Genomic DNA, 25,114 nt, shown 5'->3' with positions numbered 1-25,114 from the left:
TTTGTAATGCCAAAGGTCAGACTGATTGGTGATGAGTTTTCTGTATGAGTGTTTTCAGATGTGTGCATAAGTATTTCCAATTACCAGGTGTGTTTTGAATTTTTATTAAAAGTGTTTTCCCAATGATAACAACGTATTTTATCTTTGAGTTCAGTGTCTAATGTAGGAAACTGTGTGTAATGTTCTGCAACAACTGTGTTGAAGAATTGAAAGCAAGTGCAAAGCAGAAAATGTGTTTAAGGTATTGTCACATTGTGTTTTTAGCTATTGTTGGATTTGAAGTTTTAATCTAAGCATTTGCTTTTTGGGCGTAAGCAGTTGGCAATATTGGCAGTGTGTGTGTGTGTGTGTGTGTGTGTGGACGTGCATGTGTGTATCATTGTTGGACGCGAGCACAAGAGGCCTGGTTAACTTTACTGTTCAAATGTAGAAATGTCCCACAGCTGACACAGGACCAATTCAGTCTTGTGCACACATGCCTGAGGAGGTGTGGCTTGTCGTCCTGATCTTGTTATAGCATTACAGCAGCATCACCTGTCAGAACAGAATTGTTCTGGACATTGAAGGCGAAAGAAAAAGTCAAGTACACGGGGCCAAAGAATTTAAATGGTCTTGCAGATTTAAGGCTGAGACTTTGGGTTAATCAGATATGATGTAATGCTGCAGCACCTCATCATGTGCAATCAGCCAAACACAGGAATAAATGGGCAAAAATAAATCTGTGGCTGAAGCAAAGTCAAATGTTCCGTTAGTTTTTTTGTTGGTATGAGACAAAATGTCACTTCAGCATTTATTCGGATTAGGAGTGTAAACACTCCTGCACAGCCACAGTGACATACTCTGCATATTTAAGCAAGCTGTATTAATAATATTTAGATTTTTGTGTGTGTTGCAGGTTAGAAATATATTTAGGCTATTGATGCCTCTTTTTTTGGCAGTCTAGTCAGCTTTTAATGCAGTTGTGTGTACTTCTTACTTATCTCCTTCCAACACCAATATTGCTCTTTGTTTGATTTCCTTTCTGTGTATCTGTGCTGTTGTTCTCACCTGCAATTACTCAGATAAACAGTTCCCATATTTGCAGACTCGGTGGTGGATGTTTGCAGTTTTGTCAGCCGGTGAAAAAGTGTTAAATTACCATCTTTTGAATTTAAAATTAGCCATGTGGCTTATTAGTGGCTATGTTTGGGTCCTGTGTGTCTCAACAGAACTGTCGTTGATTTTGTAACAACTTCTCACTCACAGCTTGACTGAGCTCATTTACAGATACTAACAAAATATTTTGATTATGATTATATTTGGATATTTAAAAAAAAAAACAAACAAACAAAAAGGAAAACCAAACAGCAGTATTTGAAGTATTTCAAGCACTTCAGCTACTTCATGCAAATAAGAAAATATAAATATGATAACGGCATGTGTGTGTGTGTGTGTGTGTGTGTGTGTGTGTGTGTGTGTCTGTGTGTGTGTATATATATATATATATATATATATATATATATATATATATATATATATATGAAATGATAACACACTTCACAATAAGGGAACATTTCTTAATGCAGTAATACACATTAACTCACAGTGAATTAATCCAAAGGTTATAAAATTCATTTCAATTTATTAAATCAACTAAGGTATTAGTTTATACATTGTTTAATAATTTACAAAGCTACTGAACACCAGTAATAAGTGATTATTAAATGCATCTGAATGTTAATATGCTGTTAATTAATGCTTATGAGTACATTAACTAACATGAACACCATTAATAAATAATTACTAAATGCATTAGTTATCTTTTAATTACCTTCCTGTGTTACTCTTACTGTAAAGTGTTACTTTTGCTGACAGGCCATAAAATATTTCACATCAGTTTGTGAGTGATGTCTGCTCAGTGTGTTGTCTGTTACAGTTTTTACGTCTTCAGCACTAACAGGTGAGTCACTGGATGATTTTCCTGACACGGCTAACAAGATTCTTTTCACTAAGTCTATTAAGTTGTAATCCGTATGGAAGAAGAGGCGGTTGGAGCGAATCTGGCATCGAAACAAAGCAGGAGAAGTGAAGCAGAAGCAAAGCAGCCCACAGAACAGAGTCCTTTGCTGATTCTTCTTGTCTCCTCTGTTTTACTGTGAACTCTGTGGGACTGTCTGGTTTAGGAGGAAGCCATCTGGCTGGAGGTTATCCGGGATTTTTCCCTCTGAGCCTTCAGCCTGCTGCAGCCTCCAGCACCGGTAAGAAAGACCACAACCCCGACAAGTGTCTCAGTGATGACATATGATTTATGTATGGATAAATACCATAGATAAAAATAATCTGTCCTGTTAGGGTGACTAAATATTGTGCGGTTTCTGTTTTTTGTGACAACAAACATCTGATCTTAACCTTTTCATGCAAAAAAGAAAGTTTATCAAGTGAAGTCCTTGTCCTTGGCAGGACGCCACTCCAGATTCTGTCTTGTCAGACATAGGATGAGTGAAGGAGCAACACATATGTTCATCTAACATCTGTTAGAGGAGTAGGAACGTGGACGTTCCCTCCAGTCACCATGGAGTCAGTGGTAAGAGTAAAAAAGTCCCTGAGGACGCCCATCAGGAAGCTGACCAGCTGTGTGTCAGAGGTGAAGGAGAAGAAACGGTGCACCAAACGCAGGAACAAGAGGTGCAGAGGAGGAAGAGGTGAATGCAACAGGCTGAGGAAGACCCTGGCTCCCCGACATGCGCACGCCAAAGACCCATTATTTAACTGGACCTGTTAACACAGTCACAGTCTTTGCCATGAAGCTCAAAACTGAGCTCAGGTGCATCCTGTTGCCACTGATCATCCTTGAGGTGTTTCTACAGGAGTCCATGTGGGGTAAATTCAACTAATTGAACATGATTTTTAAAGACACACACCTGTCTACACATAAGGTCCCACAGTTGACAGTGCATGTTAGAGCACAAACCAAGCACAAAGTCACTCCCAGTCCCTGATAAATTGCAATATTTCATGCATATTCCTAAGAATTCAATTTTTTGTTTTTTGTGATGTAATCACTGCTTTCTTCTCAGCTAACAAATATGTGGGATATGTATGAATTGTTGTGCATAGGTTTGTATGTTTTTGTACAATTTTATGTATTAATTTATTATTATTATTTTGTGAGGATTACCTGCATGGTTGGATGGAAACAAAACAGCCTTCAAGTCTTAAGTTGTCACTGCTGTCTGTAGGCGGGGCTTCTACTCTTCATGGTTGTGTTTGGAGAATCTGGGAGAGGGGAATGTTTGAGCTGCATTTGATACAAGCATCTTTAAAATATAATGCTAGGCTAAAATTCCCTTGGCTGTACGAGCATGTAATCAATGAAAGAGTGTGCAGAAAGAATGTGACCTTTTGACCCCCCTCAAGGTTAACCATCTTTGCACTTAGTTTTTTGCACAAGTTTTCTCCCTGTTCTTTTTTATTCAGTCCCAATAAGGTCCGTAAACAGACTATTTCTAAGGTTAAATTTATTCAAAGATATGGTGAGATTATAGGCCTAGATTCTGACGAACATCACTCTAACAGGAGGTCCGCTCTATCAGATTCCCAAACAAAAGAATAGAAGCAGTTTTTATAAACGCAACGTAGGCATGTCAAAAGGGTGGACTCTGTTCTCGAAAATCCTATGTTAATTGCTCCCTGGGGGCAAAGGGAGGAGTCCGACCCCTTTCCCCCAAGCTCACGCTACAGTAACCATTCTCTTTGTTCTAAGCACTAAAACCAGTTAAATCCGGCTCCACATATGCGGTCAAGCAGATACCAGAATAAAAGTATGGTCATTTAAGTAAGGTGGTTATTTGATACCAAAACAAAATAGCAAAATAGTATATTATCCCACAGATATGTCTAACAGAACTTGTCCAAGGTCTGTGTCCCAAGAATGCTCCCTGTGAATTTGAAGACCCTGACAGTAATAGGAATGGAGTTATTGCTGAATGTATAGAACCAATATGACCTTTTGACCCCTTAGAATAGGTCAAGGTTAGTCATCTTTGAACTTGTCCAAGGTCTGTGTCCTAAGAATGCTCCCTGTGAATTTGAAGACCCTGGCAGTAATAGGAATGGAGTTATTGCTGAATGTGTAGAAAGAACATGACCTTTTGACCCCTTAGAATAGGTCAAGGTTAGTCCTCTTTGAACTTGTCCAAGGTCTGTGTCCTAAGAATGCTCCCTGTGAATTTGAAGACCCTGGCAGTAATAGGAATGGAGTTATTGCTGAATGTGTAGAAAGAACATGACCTTTTGACCCCTTAGAATAGGTCAAGGTTAGTCATCTTTGAACTTGTCCAAGGTCTGTGTCCCAAGAATGCTCCCTGTGAATTTGATAACCCTGGCAGTAATAGGAATGGAGTTATAATGAGCACAGACAGATAGAGACAGACAAACGGACACACAGTCATCACAATATTCGCACCCATGTGGCCAGTGAATTATAGAAGGAGATGGTCATTGGTTCAACAAACAGCAGCTTCTTGTCATTTGAAGCAACACACAAAAAACAGTTGTGAAAAGAAAGTTTGCACGCAAACATCTTTTCATAAGACCGGTGACAGCATTTTAGCTTGCTGAGGAGGTGCATTACACAACCTCATTCATTACAGAACGTGAGGAAGTGAATGACATCATTAATTTGTCTGTAATGTGTTTATTTGTGTTTTATCAGAAAGCCGCGTGAAGCCATGAACAGTCAGAAGAACGCAGCACGAGCGGCTATGAGGGATCACTTCAGGAGGAAATATCGTCTGTCTGAGGTCTGTGTGAGTGATAGTGACAGAGTGAAAAAGACACTGGCTCTCCCTCTACAGAGGCTGTGATGTCACACCTCTCTGACTTTAATTATCAGTCAGCACAATACAGCAAAATCTAATGAAGTCAGTGGAGGCTTAGTTAAATTATTAATCTGAGACAGCGCTGCGACGTTCTGTGACACTTCACCTGTTGATGTACTTCAGAACAAATATGTGATTGGAAAACGGCGCTGCTTCACATCATAATGCAAACTCTGTTGACATCTTGTACCAAAATGGGCAACTTTTTAAAAAAAATGGAAATCAGGTCAGGTCAGTTCTAGGAACATGCAGTGGTGCCACAAGTTGCTGCATCCACCACACTATGGAAACACTTTGGGTTCTGGATGGCAACCACTTAGGCAGACAATCAATCCATCACCACCTTTCGAAAAGTAACCATCTGTCTGCCATGGCCAGGTGAAACGTGGGTGTCACGTTGGCTTTCTCTAGCCGCTGGGTGTAATGAACCAGTGATGGTCCCCAATGCGGAGACAACACAAAAAGTAAAACCAGAGTTCTTTATTCAGAACTGTTAAAACAACCCAAAGTCAAACAGGACAGGAGGTCCGATGGTGCAAAGGTGTCAGTCAGGCAGCAGAATAATCACTAATCAGGCGACAGAGATCAATATACACAGGCACTCAACCTGGACAAGCATATCCACAAAGAGGTGGGTGAAGACAATGAGGAAACACAAAACACTGGTCGGCACTGAGAGATCACAAGGACTAAAGAAGCAATGTAAAACATACTGGCAATGAGGGACACAAGAGAGGGGATTTTGAGCTCGAAGAATAATCATGGAAAATAACAAACCAGTGTGCACTAAAGCAAAAGTAAAGAAAGTAAAAACAGATGAGAGAAGGTGTTATTAAAATAAAACCACAAGTAGGCACAGCATCTGGGCTGTGACAGCTGGTCCTCGACACTGAGGCACCTGCACGTTAGAGCATGGCCAGTGAAATGCATCACATGATCAAAATGTCATAGCTAATGTTTCCTCACAATGCAAGTGATACTCCTCATCTGAGTCTCCTGACTTTACCATTAATTTGACACAACACGATTCCGCGCAACACAATTCACTAATGTTGGATCATGTGAATGAATGATGCAAATCATCACTTCAAAATAAAACACTTTAAAGTGTAGTCTGTCTTTAATGTACAAACAGAAATAATCCTAGCTATTTAATGCTACCAACATGTCAAGCCCCCCCCCCCCCCCCCCCCCCCCCCCCCCGGAACATTCCAGCTGTTTAGGAAATAAGGATAAAAAATTTGAAAACAGTCAGAAAATTGTGTGCATCATAATAAATTAAGAAGTAATTTTGTACATTTCTCTAACTATCCTCTACTTCATATGTCACCCCCCCCCCCCCATTTATTTTAGTGTTTTCATGTGTATGAGCCATACATACAAGTAGAAAGTTATTTTTGAGAATTCAGTTTGTTTTTGTCATAAGTGTTTCACTCCTCTGTGTCTCCGTTCTTCCATCCTGACTAGAATGCCAAGGACACCAACCACTTGAAGTCTGCCGGAGGGAACGTGCTGTCAAAGCTCATTCATCCTGATATTAAAACCAAGGATGATGGCTACAACCTGCTGAGTGCTTTCCAAGGCCTCACCTTTGGCACAGAGGTGCTCACAAGGAGGAAACTGAGCAAAACACCCATGAGCACTCGAGCGAGAGGCCACTCTTGTAATATCATGTAATCATATGGATGTACGGGACATATGTTCTAATTGTAAACCATAAACAGGAACCTGCTAGAAAATGTAACTTTTGCAGTGAACACGGTGAAATGGTTATGCTAAAATAAAATAAAGGTAATAAACTCATGAGGACTGAGTGATGTGTGTTGCAATTTCATGGAGAAAAAAAAAAATCGCCTCCTATATTTAGTGTGTTGTTCCTCCAGGAACATGGTGAGGATTGAACTCCTTCATCTTAAGGAAAAGTTGGTGGTTCTAAATTTCACATTCAGGGATTTCGGGCCCCATGGGAAAAAAAAGGTTACTGTTTCCCTGTAGCTGACCAAAAAACTTTTTATACTGTTTTACATAAAACTATGCATTTTTAATGACATTTTTGACTATCATTCCCATAGTTATGAAAAGAAAAACATAATATGACAGTTGCTTGGTAGAGGAATGAAATTCATTTAGATTCAGTAATTTGCTGCAAGACTGATACTCTAAACTGACAAAAAAAAAAAAAAACATATATGAGGCTGGTTGTTGCTATTTAATCTTATGATTTCCAGAAAATGTAAACATTTCTCTGATTGGATTGAGAGCAATCACCCAGTATGCACGCACTAGAAATGTTCTCTGTTCCTACTGCAAAGCAGGCGGATGGGATGACAGTCCCAAACTACTGACCAAACATTATATTTTAGTGATAGCTGATGCTTTTAAAACCAATAAAATAATTCTGAAATAAATACAGACTACAGGCTTTTTTAAAATTTCAGAATGATTTTTTATTCTTTAATGTTTTTCTCCGTAACAATCATTTAATTCAACACACAGCTGCTCACCTCAAGGGTTCTTGGGCTTGATCAGGTGGGGCGGGGACTGACAGAAGTGCTGCTGCTCCTGACGTGTCTCTGCAGAACATGAGTAATTTTTTTGAGCAGAACAGCTTGTTAAACATTTGCCTTAACTAAAACCACAGTGAAATGTATAAATCCAGAGTTTTCTTCAGAAATATGAGCTAACATGGGGAGAAAAGTGAGCTAGCTTATGGACAAAGTTAGGAACAGACAACAGGCTAACATTCCAGAACTTTCCTTCACAGACCCACCTTGTCTATGAAAGAACTGGGCAATATACTGTCGACTCTTCACTTCTTTCTCCTGTCCAAGCTTTTTTCTTTTTTGTTTTTTTGCTCTTTGAGCTCTCTGAGCTGTCTTGCCTCCTCTCCTGCACTCGCTGTCTGTGAAAGTTTCTGCAGCAGTCTGAGGGTGAAGGTGGACTGAAACATTTTCTGTAAATACAGAGTCGGGGGTGGGGGGGGGGGGCTTGGGGGGGGGGGGGGGTTGGTGAGCACTGAAAAATGTTTCCAAAACAAATAAACTTAGTGTTACCAATACATTGTAAATAAAATATATGTGTGATTCTAAGTTTATAACCGAGTCACATTATCATATTATTATTACTGTCATATTATTTTTGTCAGTATTATAATTGTATTAGGGGCCTCTCTGGGCCCCTGTCAATCATGGGCCCCTAGAATCCTTCTCATTATTCTCCTTTTTTAGCACCCCTGATGTCTGAAGTCTCATCCAATCCGCTGGAGAAACCTCTCAGAAACTGTTTCCATAAATCGCAAGATCGTCACTTGAAATGTGCTGAACCCACATCTGATAAGAAACATTTAAACTCATTTTGCCAGGGTTTGGGTTTTGCTTGTGTTTGTTTTATGTAATGTTTTACTTGATTGTTTTCTGTGTGTGTTAATTCTTTTGTTGGGCTCTTTCTTGCTTGGGCTTTGTCTGTGCCTATCTTTCTTGTCTCTCTTGAAGGGAGTTTTTCCTTCCCACTGTCGCCAAGTGCTTGCTCACAGGGGGTCGTTTTGACCGTTGGGGTTTTTCTGTAATTATTGTATGGCTTTTGCCTTACAATATAAAGCGCCTTGGGGCAACTGTTTGTTGTGATTTGGTGCTATATAAATAAAATTGATTTGATTTGATTTGATTTGTCTGTTTCTTGGTGCTTGGTGGAGGGCATTTCCCTCTGTCTGGCCACAGCCCGTTCTGGTGCTTTCCACACACCTGTTCCTAATCTGTAGCACATCACTTGGGTGTATATAAGCTCCACTGGTTGCACTTGCTCCTCGCCAGATTGATGCGCCTTGTGCCTTCTCTCCAGCTGTTTCTGTGTTTTCTCATCCTGCCAGCCTCATCGTGTTTTTGATCACCTGCCTGTTTGTTTGACCACGCCCTTGTCTGATGATTTCTGTACTGTTGCTTCTCTTGGACTGCCTTACAAATGTACCGACCTCAGCTAAGTACCTCAGTAAACCGTTTTATTCTACAGAGCTTTGTGGCTGAGTCATGCATTTGTGTCCAGCCATTCCTGTCCACCACGCCTGATACATTTAAGGCCCGGGTGAGTTGATGACTTTATTATTTGTATTAGTTCCAGGGAGATGCCCTGCTCAGCAGTAACATATTATTCTTAATGACTGATCTGCCTGCCTACCCAGTGTGTCTCTTGTTTGACAGGTTCCACCTGTCTCACTTAAATTAAGAAGCATTCTCCCCCAGTGTGATCACCACATCATCAACATTCTAGGTAAATGAGTCTACTTGAGAATAACAAATGGTGTGATGCTGGTTGGCTTGGTTGCTCAGTATCAAAGACTGTTCGGTAACATTTTCTATTATAGGCTTTAAATTAGGTATTTTTGAGCTGGTATTAAGGCCTTTATGAGTCCTTAGGAAATAGTTATTAACTGTACTATGTATTAGTAAGACTGCATAAGTGTTAGCAATTGAATTATAAACATTAATATAAATTATTCTTAGATGATAAGACACTGCACTCACTTTAAAAGTGGTAGCTCTAAAAAACATATTTAATTGTTAACTGCAAATAAATACATAATTAACTAGGTACCAATCTCAATAAAACAACAAATAAGTCCTGAAACTCTCATGAGAGTTCAGCTTGGGACTCCGACGAGGCCGGTCGCATCTCCTCCACTCTCCCTTATCTTTCTGCTTTTAACCTTCAAGTCCCTACTTCACCAGACTTGTGAATTCCTCAAAACTATATTGGATCAAAAATTCTTGAAAGGGTAGTTGTAAAACAGCTAACTGATCATCTGCAGAGGAATGGTCTATTTGAAGAGTTTCAGTCAGGTTTTAGAATTCATCATAGTACAGAAACAGCATTAGTGAAGGTTACAAATGATCTTCTTATGGCCTCGGACAGTGGACTCATCTCTGTGCTTGTTCTGTTAGACCTCAGTGCTGCTTTTGATACTGTTGACCATAAAATTTTATTACAGAGATTAGAGCATGCCATAGGTATTAAAGGCACTGCGCTGCGGTGGTTTGAATCATATTTGTCTAATAGATTACAATTTGTTCATGTAAATGGGGAATCTTCTTCACAGACTAAAGTTAATTATGGAGTTCCACAAGGTTCTGTGCTAGGACCAATTTTATTCACTTTATACATGCTTCCCTTAGGCAGTATTATTAGACGGTATTGCTTAAATTTTCATTGTTACGCAGATGATACCCAGCTTTATCTATCCATGAAGCCAGAGGACACACACCAATTAGCTAAACTGCAGGATTGTCTTACAGACATAAAGACATGGATGACCTCTAATTTCCTGCTTTTAAACTCAGATAAAACTGAAGTTATTGTACTTGGCCCCACAAATCTTAGAAACATGGTGTCTAACCAGATCCTTACTCTGGATGGCATTACCCTGACCTCTAGTAATACTGTGAGAAATCTTGGAGTCATTTTTGATCAGGATATGTCATTCAAAGCGCATATTAAACAAATATGTAGGACTGCTTTTTTGCATTTACGCAATATCTCTAAAATCAGAAGGTCTTGTCTCAGAGTGATGCTGAAAAATTAATTCATGCATTTATTTCCTCTAGGCTGGACTATTGTAATTCATTATTATCAGGTTGTCCTAAAAGTTCCCTAAAAAGCCTTCAGTTAATTCAAAATGCTGCAGCTAGAGTACTGACGGGGACTAGAAGGAGAGAGCATATCTCACCCATATTGGCCTCTCTTCATTGGCTTCCTGTTAATTCTAGAATATAATTTAAAATTCTTCTTCTTACTTATAAGGTTTTGAATAATCAGGTCCCATCTTATCTTAGGGACCTCGTAGTACCATATCACCCCAATAGAGCGCTTCGCTCTCAGACTGCAGGCTTACTTGTAGTTCCTAGGGTTTGTAAGAGTAGAATGGGAGGCAGAGCCTTCAGCTTTCAGGCTCCTCTCCTGTGGAACCAGCTCCCAATTCAGATCAGGGAGACAGACACCCTCTCTACTTTTAAGATTAGGCTTAAAACTTTCCTTTTTGCTAAAGCTTATAGTTAGGGCTGGATCAGGTGACCCTGAACCATCCCTTAGTTATGCTGCTATAGACGTAGACTGCTGGGGGGTTCCCATGATGCACTGTTTCTTTCTCTTTTTGCTCTGTATGCACCACTCTGCATTTAATCATTAGTGATCGATCTCTGCTCCCCTCCACAGCATGTCTTTTTCCTGGTTCTCTCCCTCAGCCCCAACCAGTCCCAGCAGAAGACTGCCCCTCCCTGAGCCTGGTTCTGCTGGAGGTTTCTTCCTGTTAAAAGGGAGTTTTTCCTTCCCACTGTAGCCAAGTGCTTGCTCACAGGGGGGTCGTTTTGACCGTTGGGGTTTTACATAATTATTGTATGGCCTTGCCTTACAATATAAAGCGCCTTGGGGCAACTGTTTGTTGTGATTTGGCGCTATATAAAAAAAATTGATTGATTGATTGATTCTGGATCTATTGGACTACTATTGGATTAACCATGGAATTGAAAATTGTCAAGACGGCGGCATCAAGAACCACGGGCCCTCGCTTGTCCGTCATGATTAACGAGGTTGGCAAGGCAGTGCATTCACAGACTGCGATGACTCTTGAATTTATCCAGGCTCTGGTGAGATTATTTGGCTCCATTCTTATCTCAACCCACAAGTACAATAAACTGACAGACTTACACATGGACCAAAGCATGCTCCAGCCTCTCCTCATTCTCTGCCCCTCCCTCCCTGCGGCAGTCCTCGTTCTCCCCAAGCTGACCTGGCGGCGCGACTTACAGTTGCAGCGGCCTTCACCCACTTTGCCTCTATTTGGATGACGGACTGCTTCAAGTTTAGTGCACATAAACAATGTCAAATGTATATGTGTTGTCTTTAATTTTGATGTGTGCCATTATTACGGTAAACAAGTAATAATTGTGGATTAATTGCTGTATCTTGTCTGAGGTAATTGGAGTGTAAACATAATTGCCCTTTTTTGAGATCAATAAAGTTGTCTGAAGTCTGAAGTCTGGGTTTTATTAATGTTCTTCAAGAGTTTATAAACTGGAAACGTATATCTTTTAGGTTGTTAATAATGTGTAATTGTGTAAAATAATGTGTTTACTATGCAATTATTAACACTTACAGATTATTGTTAAGAGATAATAATATAAGCAAAAATAGGGTCTTATTACATCCTCTACCACTTGTCACTGCTCAGGTAGTGGTCTCTCTCAACTGGGCTGAACCACTCCACTACTAAGATTTTTAATATTCTGTGCACATCTGCGCTCATCACCAAGAAGTGATCACTACACCTAAAGTATTCCCACAGAAATGAATAACTGCACTGCAAAACAATGCATGACTTGCTGATGTATTAATTTGACAATGTTTTAAGTCACACGAATGGCAAAAATTTAAACTAAATCATGGTTATTTACCCTCTCACTGATGCATGCTTGTGGCTTTGCGCAATGTTTGATGTCTTATTGTTTACATCCAGGGAACCTTGAAAGTAGTCCGACAGCCTTCCCACAAGCCCATATTGCAGCGATGACCTGGCTGTCATGTACTGTGTTTTGTCCAGTTATCTGCCATGTTTAGTTTAGGTCTTCGTTTCATTTTTGTTCTGATTTTGTGTTGTTTGGGTTTTGTTTTTGTTTGCTTAGTTTAGATTTTGGATTGTGCTGTCCACGTGACTTCTCCGGCTGGGTGTTTCCTGCTTGGGCTTTATCTGTCCCTATTTCTCTTGTCTGTCTCTCTTGGAGCTTGGTGGGGGGCATTACGTTCTGTTTGGGCCACACCCTGTTCTGGATCATTCCACATGTTTTTTCAATCTGCAGCTCATCACTAGGTGTATTTACGTTTCACTGGTTGCACTGTTTTTTTGCCTGATCGTTGCACCTTGTGCCTTCGCTTCTAGCTCTGTTTCATTGTTTTCAAGTCCTGCTGCACGTTGTGTTTTGACCACCTGCCTGTTTACACCAACCACGCCATTTGCCTGATGATTCTGATCTGTTTGCTTCTTTTGGACTGCCTCTCTGTGTACAGGACCCCACTGATTTATTCAGTAAACGCCTCTTTGAACCAGAGCTACTGCGTCGAGTCCCGCATTTGTCTCCAGCCCCTTCTCTGTTCGACAAACCTGATACTGGCACAGTCAGTCAGAAACTGCAGGCAGTGTGGGTCTTATTACTAAATAACCCAATCAATCAATCAATCAATTTTTTTATATAGCGCCAAATCACCACAAACAGTTGCCCCAAGGCGCTTTATATTGTAAGGCAAGGCCATACAATAATTATGTAAAACCCCAACGGTCAAAACGACCCCCTGTGAGCAAGCACTTGGCTACAGTGGGAAGGAAAAACTCCCTTTTAACAGGAAGAAACCTCCAGCAGAACCAGGCTCAGGGAGGGGCAGTCTTCTGCTGGGACTGGTTGGGGCTGAGGGAGAGAACCAGGAAAAAGACATGCTGTGGAGGGGAGCAGAGATCGATCACTAATGATTAAATGCAGAGTGGTGCATACAGAGCAAAAAGAGAAAGAAACAGTGCATCATGGTAACCCCCCAGCAGTCTACGTCTATAGCAGCATAACTAAGGGATGGTTCAGGGTCACCTGATCCAGCCCTAACTATAAGCTTTAGCAAAAAGGAAAGTTTTAAGCCTAATCTTAAAAGTAGAGAGGGTGTCTGTCTCCCTGATCTGAATTGGGAGCTGGTTCCACAGGAGAGGAGCCTGAAAGCTGAAGGCTCTGCCTCCCATTCTACTCTTACAAACCCTAGGAACTACAAGTAAGCCTGCAGTCTGAGAGCGAAGCGCTCTATTGGGGTGATATGGTACTACGAGGTCCCTAAGATAAGATGGGACCTGATTATTCAAAACCTTATAAGTAAGAAGAAGAATTTTAAATTCTATTCTAGAATTAACAGGAAGCCAATGAAGAGAGGCCAATATGGGTGAGATATGCTCTCTCCTTCTAGTCCCCGTCAGTACTCTAGCTGCAGCATTTTGAATTAACTGAAGGCTTTTTAGGGAACTTTTAGGACAACCTGATAATAATGAATTACAATAGTCCAGCCTAGAGGAAATAAATGCATGAATTAGTTTTCAGCATCACTCTGAGACAAGACCTTTCTGATTTTAGAGATATTGCGTAAATGCAAAAAAGCAGTCCTACATATTTGTTTAATATGTGCTTTGAATGACATATCCTGATCAAAAATGACTCCAAGATTTCTCACAGTATTACTAGAGGTCAGGGTAATGCCATCCAGAGTAAGGATCTGGTTAGACACCATGTTTCTAAGATTTGTGGGGCCAAGTACAATAACTTCAGTTTTATCTGAGTTTAAAAGCAGGAAATTAGAGGTCATCCATGTCTTTATGTCTGTAAGACAATCCTGCAGTTTAGCTAATTGATAAAGCTGGGTATCATCTGCGTAACAATGAAAATTTAAGCAATGCCGTCTAATAATACTGCCTAAGGGAAGCATGTATAAAGTGAATAAAATTGGTCCTAGCACAGAACCTTGTGGAACTCCATAATTAACCTTAGTCTGTGAAGAAGATTCCCCATTTACATGAACAAATTGTAATCTATTAGACAAATATGATTCAAACCACCGCAGCGCAGTGCCTTTAATACCTATGGCATGCTCTAATCTCTGTAATAAAATTTTATGGTCAACAGTATCAAAAGCAGCACTGAGGTCTAACAGAACAAGCACAGAGATGAGTCCACTGTCCGAGGCCATAAGAAGATCATTTGTAACCTTCACTAATGCTGTTTCTGTACTATGATGAATTCTAAAACCTGACTGAAACTCTTCAAATAGACCATTCCTCTGCAGATGATCAGTTAGCTGTTTTACAACTACCCTTTCAAGAATTTTTGAGAGAAAAGGAAGGTTGGAGATTGGCCTATAATTAGCTAAGATAGCTGCGTCAAGTGATGGCTTTTTAAGTAATGGTTTAATTACTGCCACCTTAAAAGCCTGTGGTACATAGCCAACTAACAAAGATAGATTGATCATATTTAAGATCAAAGCATTAAATAATGGTAGGGCTTTCTTGAGCAGCCTGGTAGGAATGGGGTCTAATAAACATGTTGATGGTTTGGATGAAGTAACTAATGAAAATAACTCAGACAGAACAATCGGAGAGAAAGAGTCTAACCAAATACCGGCATCACTGAAAGCAGCCAAAGATAACGATACGTCTTTGGGATGGTTATGAGTAATTTTTTCTCTAATAGTTAAAATTTTGTTAGCAAAGAAAGTCATGAAGTCATTACTAGTTAAAGTTAATGGAATACTCAGCTCAATAGAGCTCTGACTCTTTGTCAGCCTGGCTACAGTGCTGAAAAGAAACCTGGGGTTGTTCTTATTTTCTTCAATTAGTGATGAGTAGAAAGATGTCCTAGCTTTACGGAGGGCTTTTTTATAGAGCAACAGACTCTTTTTCCAGGCTAAGTGAAGATCTTCTAAATTAGTGAGACGCCATTTCCTCTCCAACTTACGGGTTATCTGCTTTAAGCTACAAGTTTGCGAGTTATACCACGGAGTCAGACACTTCTGATTTAAAGCTCTCTTTTTCAGAGGAGCTACAGCATCCAAAGTTGTCTTCAATGAGGATGTAAAACTATTGACGAGATACTCTATCTCCCTTACAGAGTTTAGGTAGCTACTCTGCACTGTGTTGGTATATGGCATTAGAGAACATAAAGAAGGAATCATATCCTTAAACCTAGTTACAGTGCTTTCTGAAAGACTTCTAGTGTAATGAAACTTATTCCCTACTGCTGGGTAGTCCATCAGAGTAAATGTAGGAACAATATAAAATTCTTTTTTCTCTTTCTTCTTCTGCATGATACACAAATGTGATCTGCTGGAAGTGGATGTTGTTTAATTTGTAACTATTTAGGTACATGAAGGTTATCCATAAGAAGCCTCAGACTCAGCGGGTATATTTTGGGTATGAGTGATGTTCTGTTCTATGGATGTGTGTTGTGTAGTAGTTGTGGATGTGGGGATCCATTGCATTGTTTTCTTTTAACTGACATCTCTCCCCCCCCCCCCCCCCCCCCCCCCAAAAAAAAGAAAAAATTTGCAAACAAAAAAACCATGAAGTCTAGGTTGGGACTCCAGTGAGGGCGGCTGCATTTCCTGCCCCCACCCCCCACCCCACCCCGGCCTCTGCTCTACCACTTGCCCCAAGCTCGACCGCGCGGTGGAAATGCTGCTGCAGCCCCCATACACTCATTGCATCAATTCGGATGACGGACCGTTTCAAAGCTTAGCGTACACAAACAAATCAACTGTACATGTGCGATTGATTTATTTCTGATGTGTGCCATTATTACATTCAACTAGTAATAATTGTGAATTAATTTCTGTATTTTTGTTTGAGGTAATTGGGTGTGAAGATGAATTGTCCTCTTAGGGATCAATAAAGTTGTTTGAATCTTGAATCTTGAATCAAGATGACTAATGTTTCCCATCAAACAGTTGCATTTCAGATGAAAATTAACAACAGATGACTCTCTTGGTCATCCTTCTTACAGCAATAAAGGTTTCTTCACTCACTGACCATGGGACAGCATGGTCCCGCATACCCCCCCCTCCCCACAACCCTATAAATTTGGTATCATTAGAAAGCTTATGTCTAGATTACAAAAATAACTGGGCCATGCTGGCCCATGGCCTATCACTAATACAAGACAAAGTACTGTTGTTTATCTTACGAACACAACACATTAAAACATCAGTCGAGGTGATGCATGCCAAACACAAATAAAGAACCTCGACATGTCACACCTTCATGAATAAGGCAGCTGTAATTTGTTTTTTGCATCCTTATTTATTATTTTTTGCAAGTAGCAACAGAAACCAAAATCTTACCAAGTAATCTATCAAGTCTCCACAAACCATAAAGAAGATGTTCTTAATCTTTTTCTTTTAGCTGACATTATGATTAATTTGACCAGCCAGAGCTGCTTGTTTAATTTTTATGGATTCGTTTCACATGCTGCATGTGTATGTGTGTGCCGTGTGTGTTTTAAGTTGGCTTGACATTCAAGTTTTGTTGTTTTCTCTTGAACTTTGATCTTTGTGTCCATAATTCATCGCCTCCTATCAGGTCATGGGTGTGATGGGGACAGTGAGGGATATGGAGCTGGAGATGGAGGAGCGATACGAACACTCACAGTTTTGCATGAGATGAGGAGACACATGCTGTTTGTTGGTTTGGCTGTTCGGAGCATGTCCGTCCAGGCCATGGTGTCTGTCAGTGCACAGGTCATCTGCAGCCCGATTCACGTTTTAGGTGGAACGTCTCAAAGGACTTTTTGTGTGATAGCAGCCAAAAAGGTGCTCAATGGAAATGAGGAGGGCACAAGACTTAAAACGAGGGGTGTCAGCGGACAAGTGCGGAACTTTGAGGAAATCCCTCACACAGGGAGGAGCGGATGGCTCAACTTAGTGAAGTTCTGGAGAGAAGATCGGTTCCGGCTGCTCCACAAACACATGGAGAGCACCTTCAATGCCCTGGGCCCCATCTACAGGTAGCTGCAACATTCAGAGCTGATCACATGATTTGTCATATAGTGAGCGCACCGTGTTTAAAATTAATCAAATGTGGAATAATTCAGAATTGTATTACGTCGCAATAAATCCATTATGTCTACATTGAAAAGTAGTTTCTTCATGAACAATCAAAAATGTGATAATATAAATTTTAACAGACAAATGCAACACCTTATATATAACATATGTAAATCATCACTTTTATAGCCAGATTTTTTTAATACAAATTATGAGACTAACACAAGAACATTTCCAAGTTGCTGTTGGAGTTCATTTAATCAATCAGTAATAAATACAGACTGCATGGTGTTTTATGGTAATTTTGTTGTGATCAGACTCAAAATCAACTGAAAACATTTCGTATGTAAGTAAGACAACATTTGCACAGATCTGCTGTGTTGGGTGCAAGTGGTTATGACATTTACTTTGACTTCTATTTCATTACAGACCATATAAACCCAAGATATTGCATGTTTTGTCACGTCAGCTTCATTTCATTTCATTTACATCAATTCCTGGATTTCAGGCCTGCAATATTAACGGCAACGCTAGTTCCCAATTTCACAAATTTTTACCTTGAAAAAAATTTTCAAGGTCAAAGTCCTGTTAGAAGTGGCTTTTCATAAGCTAAAATATAATGAAAATATAGATTAAAAGGGCTTTTCAATCCGCTAAATCTGCAATACGGATTGCGGAGGTAATGGTCTAGTGGTTAAGCGTTGGGCTTGAGACCAGAGGATCCTCGGTTCAAATCCCAGTCTGACTGGAAAATCACTAATGGTCCTTGGGCAAGGTCCTTAATCCCCTAGTTGCTCCCAGTGTGTAGTGAGCGCCTTGTATAGCAGCAACCTGACATCGGGGTGAATGTGAGGCATTATTGTAAAGTGCTTTGAGCGTCTTATGCAGATGTAAAAGCGCTATATAAATGCAGTCCATTTACCATTTACAAATCAGATGCGGATCATTCTTAGTTTATTCATTGACAGTGACAATTTGGGCCTCCTTGTCACAAATGGGAGTGATTCAGGCACTTTTGATTGAGATATAATGCAAAATGTAAATCAAATGGGCTTTTCAATATTAATTTCAAATCAATCAATCAATCAATTTTTTTTTTTTATATAGCGCCAAATCACAACAAACAGTTGCCCCAAGGCGCTTTATGTTGTAAGGCAAGGCCATACAATAATTACGTAAAAAACCCCAACGGTCAAAACGACCCCCTGTGAGCAAGCACTTGGCTACAGTGGGAAGGAAAAACTCACTTTTAACAGGAAGAAACCTCCAGCAGAACCAGGCTCAGGGAGGGGTAAATAATGATAGAAAAGGAAATAAAAAACAATGAAATAAATACAACAATAGAATCATATAAAATGTGCATGTGTATGTGAAAAAGGTACAGTATGTCTTTGCGTTAATAATAAAATTGTATCAAGAAATTTCACAGTGCTCCTAAATTTTTATCTGTGCTCCTAGTGAAAAACCTAAGCGTACAGCCCTGCTTTGATAATTGCTCATTTGCTGATCATCTTTATCCACCACAGAACTCTGGTCAGAGAGCAGACATGGACACAGGAACAGTTCAGAGCCTTTATATGCAGATTTGTTGCCTAACAGATGAACTTGAATGGCTCAGTTTAACATGCAGGGAGCACAGGACTTGGAATGAAACATCCATAAACCACTGAATGGTCTGAATTAATAGTTTGGACGAATTAATGGTTTCCTCTTCACGAAGGAATTCTACTTTTTCAAAAAATCCACAATCCGCATCAGATCAGGACTTTTCCAATTTTCAAAGACCTTTATGACCTTGAAAAGTGAATCGGTTCTTGCCTATTAGGATATGAATTTTCAGTAAAAATTTCATAACAATATGACAAATTGTGGGCTACGGGCTGTTCACAAACAGACAAACAAGCATAACAATGATTGTATTTGAAACAGGTGATGTCAAGAGGTGATTGCAATCATGATTTGGTACAAAAGCAGCATCCACAACAGGCAGTTTGTCAACAAATGTGTAAGAAAATTTTTGAAATGCTAAAAAAGAATATTCCTCAAAGAAAGACTGGAAGGTATTTGCATATTTCTCCTTTGTGTAACATTGAAGAGTTCAAATGCAAAATGCTCCACATGCCATCTTGTCAAAATTGAGTTAAGACCTCTGTTCCTCAGTTTTTGACAGTAAAAATCCAAACATAATACAGCTTTATTGTTCAAATTTAACTTTTGTTGCAATGTGCACCATATGCCAACCCCTTTGTTGTCAGAGTGCTCCATATCAATTGAGAATGTTTCATAAAGACTAGTACAACCCCTGGCAAAAATTATGGAATCACCGGCCTCGGAGGATGTTCATTCTGTTGTTTAATTTTGTAGAAAAAAAGCAGATCACAGACATGACACAAAACTAAAGTCATTTCAAATGGCAACTTTCTGGCTTTAAGAAACACTATAAGAAATCAAGAAAAAAAGATTGTGGCAGTCAGTAACGGTTACTTTTTTAGACCAAGCAGAGGAAAAAATATGGACTCACTCAATTCTGAGGAACAAATTATGGAATCACCCTGTACATTTCCATCCCCAAAACTAACACCTGCATCAAATCACATCTGCTCGTTGACATTGACCCTATGTCATGAAATTGACCCTCTGTGTCTTTTTGCAAGGAATGTTTTCACAGTTTTTGCTCTATAGCAAGATGCATTATCTTCTTGAAAAATGATTTCATCATCCTCAAACATCAGAAAAGTGTCCAAAATATCAACGTAAACTTGTGCATTTATTGATGATGTAATGACAGCCACCTCTCCAGTGCCTTTACCTGACATGCAGCCCCATATCATCAATGACTGTGGAAATTTACATGTTCTCTTCAGGCAGTCATCTTTATAAATCTCAATGGAACGGCACCAAACAAAAGTTCCAGCATCATCACCTTGCCCAATGCAGATTCGAGATTCATCACTGAATATGACTTTCATCCAGTCTTCCACAGTCCACGATTGCTTTTCTTTAGCCCATTGTAACCTTGTTTTTTTCTGTTTAGGTGTTAATGATGGCTTTCATTTAGCTTTTCTGTATGTAAATCCCATTTCCTTTAGGCGGTTTCTTACAGTTCGGTCACAGACGTTGACTCCAGTTTCCTCCTATTCGTTCCTCATTTGTTTTGTTGTGCATTTTCAATTTTTGAGACATATTGCTTTAAGTTTTCTGTCTTGACGCTTTGATGTCTTCCTTGGTCTACCAGTATGTTTGCCTTTAACAACCTTCCCATGTTGTTTGTATTTGGTCCAGAGTTTAGACACAGCTGACTGTGAACAACCAACATCTTTTGCAACATTGCATGATGATTTACCCTCTTTTAAGAGTTTGATAATCCTCTCCTTTGTTTCAATTCACATCTCTCGTGTTGGAGCCATGATTCATGTCAGTCCACTTGGTGCAACAGCTCTCCAAGGTGTGATCACTCCTTTTTAGATGCAGACTAACAAGCAGATGTGATTTGATGCAGGTGTTAGTTTTGGGGATGAAAATTTACAGGGTGATTCCATAATTTATTCCTCAGAATTGAGTGAGTCCATATTTTTTTCCTCTGCTTGGTCTAAAAAAGTAAACGTTACTGACTGCCACAATCTTTTTTTCTTGATTTCTTATAGTGTTTCTTAAAGCCAGAAAGTTGCCATTTGAAATTACTTTAGTTTTGTGTCATGTCTGTGATCTGCTTTTTTTCTACAAAATTAAACAACTGAATGAACATCCTCTGAGGCCGGTGATTCCATAATTTTTGCCAGGGGTTGTAGGTTCAAAATATGTGAAGCAAAAGGCATGAAACATCAACAGTGATAAGCTAGGGTTTCATACAGTCTACAGTGGAAAATTTTGTTACAATAATTTATTCACAAAAGGTAAGAACTGGGTAAAGTTATGCTCAGTGTTCTACCAAGAAATGGGTAGTGGTGACAGTGATGACTGATTACTTAATAAATCTCTAAACTTAATGAATAAACTGAGGTCCTGCAATTCTTGAACTATAGAGCATTTTGCGAATAAAAACACTTTAATGGATATGGACCATTAAAATAGGTGTATGGAGCTTTTTGACCTGTTTGTTTCATGCCCTGTCTATATCAGAGGATTTGGAGTTTTTGAATTTCAATAAATAAGCTAATTAAATAAATTGATTTTCTCCAAAGAAGAAAAATAGATATGGGGCATTTTGTATTTAAATGCTTCACTTATCATTAAACCCTTCGAAGAATCTGGAGGAATTTCAGTGTGTAAAGGGCAAGGGCACAAGCCAAAGCTGGACATCTGTGATCTCTGATACCTCAGATGGCACAGCATCAAGAACCGATATTCATCAATAGCTGGTATAAAGGGATTACTTTGAGAAATGTTTGTCAAGCACTACAATATGGAGTTACATTCAGAAATGCCACTTAAAACTTTACAGTACAAAAAAAGAACTTATGTTCACCTCCCATTTTTCAACCCTACCGCATAAGAGGTCTTCATATGTTGCACCAATCTTGCTGAGCTGAGCTTGTGGGTCCGATGCTCTGCTACCAATTTGCAAATGATCTTGAATTCCCCCCCGTGTGTGTTTTTGTGTGTGTGTACACGGTTATGCCGTGGGCAGGGAACACCTGGGCACCCAGAGCACTGTCAACATCATGCTGCCATCTGACATCAGTGAGCTGTTCCACGCTGAGGGTCTGCACCCTCAACGTATGACAGTGCAGCCGTGGGCCACACACCGAGAGATCCGCCAACACAGAAAGGGAGTCTTCCTCAAGTCAGTACCATGTGCATGAGGCTATGCCTGTAGATGTTTGTGTGATGTGCATCTGCATGTGGGTTGTTTATCATCAGCAAAGCATGGGGTCAATTTAAAAATCTTTTAAAATTTTCAGATATATTGTTGCCACTACAATATTATTATGTAAATATCCTTGCTCTGCCTCTTCATTTGGTTCTGCCTATAAATTTCATGGCATCTGTTATACAGAGGACACTCAACATTATCAATAAATTAATCAATTATTAATATATGTGTTTTCCCAACAGGCCCTAACCTTTCATTACAATTCATGAAAATGAAGTGCATTTAAATACCTAATCTCATAATATAAAAGAAGAACAAAAAGGAAAAAGAAAAAAAACATATAAGACTGTTTTGTTCCCTTTGGCAGATCTTTAATGGTTTCTTAAAACAATTTGAATGGATTGAATGTAATGTCTAATGTAAAGATGGCTCACATTTTCATTTATTGACATTATGTTAATTTAATCAGTTTTGTGTAATTTCAAAAAATCATATACACTATGTAAATGGAGGAAAAATAATGCAACTATGTACAAGTATTTCAAGGACAAATATGCATACTGAAGTCGATACAATGAAAAGAATAAAAACTTTGCATTTCTTTTCTTGCACAATATTACCAAACTTTCCATTATGTATTGTCCCTTTTTTTTGCTCCCTGAATTTGAATAATACCTATGTAATATACAATAGAATTTCCCTGTTATATTTGTGTTAATATTACAAACACTTGTTGAATATTAAATTGTTCTGCTTGGGTGGTAAGAAAAAATTAGAAAACTGCTACTCCAGTGCCGTGCATATACTGCAAATTATTTGATCCTACCAAGATGAAAAAACTTACATTTAGAAGTGTTAGATAAATTATCTTGTTTTAAGAGAAAATTTCTTATTTTAAGTGTTAAACTTCACACTCTAATCTTCTTTCTTGATTTAACAATCTTAATTCAAGAAATCTTTCCAAGTGAAATGATGTTGTTGCATGGACAGATAATTTCACTTGTTTTGAGTAGCTTTTCTCTCAGATTTAGTATTTTTAGCTTGTTTTTAGACACCCCTTTTTTGCAGTGTACTGATAATTCTACTAGCATAAAAGTAATTACCTAATACAAACATTCCTTTTCTCTGGATCAATGTAAATTAAATAATTAAGAGATTTTACCTTGATTTTGACAAAGAGTCAGAGCTCTATTGAGCTGAGTATTCCGTTAACTTTAACTAGTAATGACTTCATGACTTTCTTTGCTAACAAAATTTTGACTATTAGAGAAAAAATTACTCATAACCATCCCAAAGATGTATCGTTATCTTTGGCTGCTTTCAGTGATGCCGGTATTTGGTTAGACTCTTTCTCTCCGATTGTTCTGTCTGAGTTATTTTCATTAGTTACTTCATCCAAACCATCAACATGCTTATTAGACCCCATTCCTGCCAGGCTGCTCAAGGAAGTCCTACCATTATTTAATGCTTCAATCTTAAATATGATCAATCTATCTTTGTTAGTTGGTTATGTACCACAGGCCTTTAAGGTGGCAGTAATTAAACCATTACTTAAAAAGCCATCACTTGACCCAGCTATCTTAGCTAATTATAGGCCAATCTCCAACCTTCCTTTTCTCTCAAAGATTCTTGAGAGGGTAGTTGTAAAACAGCTAACTGATCACCTGCAGAGGAATGGTCTATTTGAAGAGTTTCAGTCAGGTTTTAGAATTCATCATAGTACAGAAACAGCATTAGTGAAGGTTACAAATGATCTTCTTATGGCTTCGGACAGTGGACTTATCTCTGTGCTTGTTCTGTTGGACCTCAGTGCTGCTTTTGATACTGTTGACCATAAAATTTTATTACAGAGATTAGAGCATGTCATAGGTATTAAAGGCATTGCGCTGCGGTGGTTTGAATCATATTTGTCTAATAGATTACAGTTTGTTCATGTAAATGGGGAATCTTCTTCACAGACTAAAGTTAATTATGGAGTTCCACAAGGTTCTGTGCTAGGACCAATTTTATTCACTTTATACATGCTTCCCTTGGGCAGTATTATTAGACGGTATTGCTTAAATTTTCATTGTTACGCAGATGATACCCAGCTTTATCTATCCATGAAGCCAGAGGATACGCACCAATTAGCTAAACTGCAGGATTGTCTTACAGACATAAAGACATGGATGACCTCTAATTTCCTGCTTTTAAACTCAGATAAAACTGAAGTTATTGTACTTGGCCCCACAAATCTTAGAAGCATGGTGTCTAACCAGATCGTTACTCTGGATGGCATTTCCCTGATCTCTAGTAATACTGTGAGAAATCTTGGAGTTATTTTTGATCAGGATATGTCATTCAAAGCGCATATTAAACAAATATGTAGGACTGCCTTTTTGCATTTACGCAATATCTCTAAAATCAGAAAGGTCTTGTCTCAGAGTGATGCTGAAAAACTAATTCATGCATTTGTTTCCTCTAGGCTGGACTATTGTAATTCATTATTATCAGGTTGTCCTAAAAGTTCCCTAAAAAGCCTTCAGTTGGTTCAGAATGCTGCAGCTAGAGTACTGACGGGGACTAGCAGGAGAGAGCATATCTCACCCGTGTTGGCCTCCCTTCATTGGCTTCCTGTTAATGCTAGAATAGAATTTAAAATTCTTCTTCTTACTTATAAGGTTTTGAATAATCAGGTCCCATCTTATCTTAGGGACCTCATAGTACCATATTACCCCATTAGAGCGCTTCGCTCTCAGACTGCGGGCTTACTTGTAGTTCCTAGGGTTTGTAAGAGTAGAATGGGAGGCAGAGCCTTCAGCTTTCAGGCTCCTCTCCTGTGGAACCAGCTCCCAATTCA

At 39.2% G+C, this 25,114-nt stretch overlaps 1 protein-coding gene across 1 annotated transcript in view; it reads left to right on the top strand.

The window, feature by feature from the left end:
* The first annotated feature begins 1,766 nt into the window (after positions 1–1,766).
* The window catches only part of LOC117513476 (cytochrome P450 11B, mitochondrial), a 37,567-nt gene continuing 14,219 nt past the window's right edge, over positions 1,767–25,114 (top strand). The window contains exons 1-7 of the mRNA XM_034173656.1: positions 1,767–2,237; positions 2,440–2,756; positions 4,678–4,781; positions 6,327–6,532; positions 12,909–13,039; positions 16,999–17,422; positions 22,090–22,245. Of these exons, the coding sequence (XP_034029547.1) occupies positions 2,552–2,756; positions 4,678–4,781; positions 6,327–6,532; positions 12,909–13,039; positions 16,999–17,422; positions 22,090–22,245 (1,226 nt within the window). The 5' untranslated portion in view covers positions 1,767–2,237; positions 2,440–2,551. The remainder of the gene's footprint in view (positions 2,238–2,439; positions 2,757–4,677; positions 4,782–6,326; positions 6,533–12,908; positions 13,040–16,998; positions 17,423–22,089; positions 22,246–25,114) is intronic.

Source organism: Thalassophryne amazonica, chromosome 7, assembly GCF_902500255.1.
Source record: "Thalassophryne amazonica chromosome 7, fThaAma1.1, whole genome shotgun sequence".
Taxonomy (NCBI): Eukaryota; Metazoa; Chordata; class Actinopteri; order Batrachoidiformes; family Batrachoididae; genus Thalassophryne; species Thalassophryne amazonica.
Note: the sequence above shows the minus strand (reverse complement) of the source record. Positions and strands in the feature narration are given on the sequence as shown.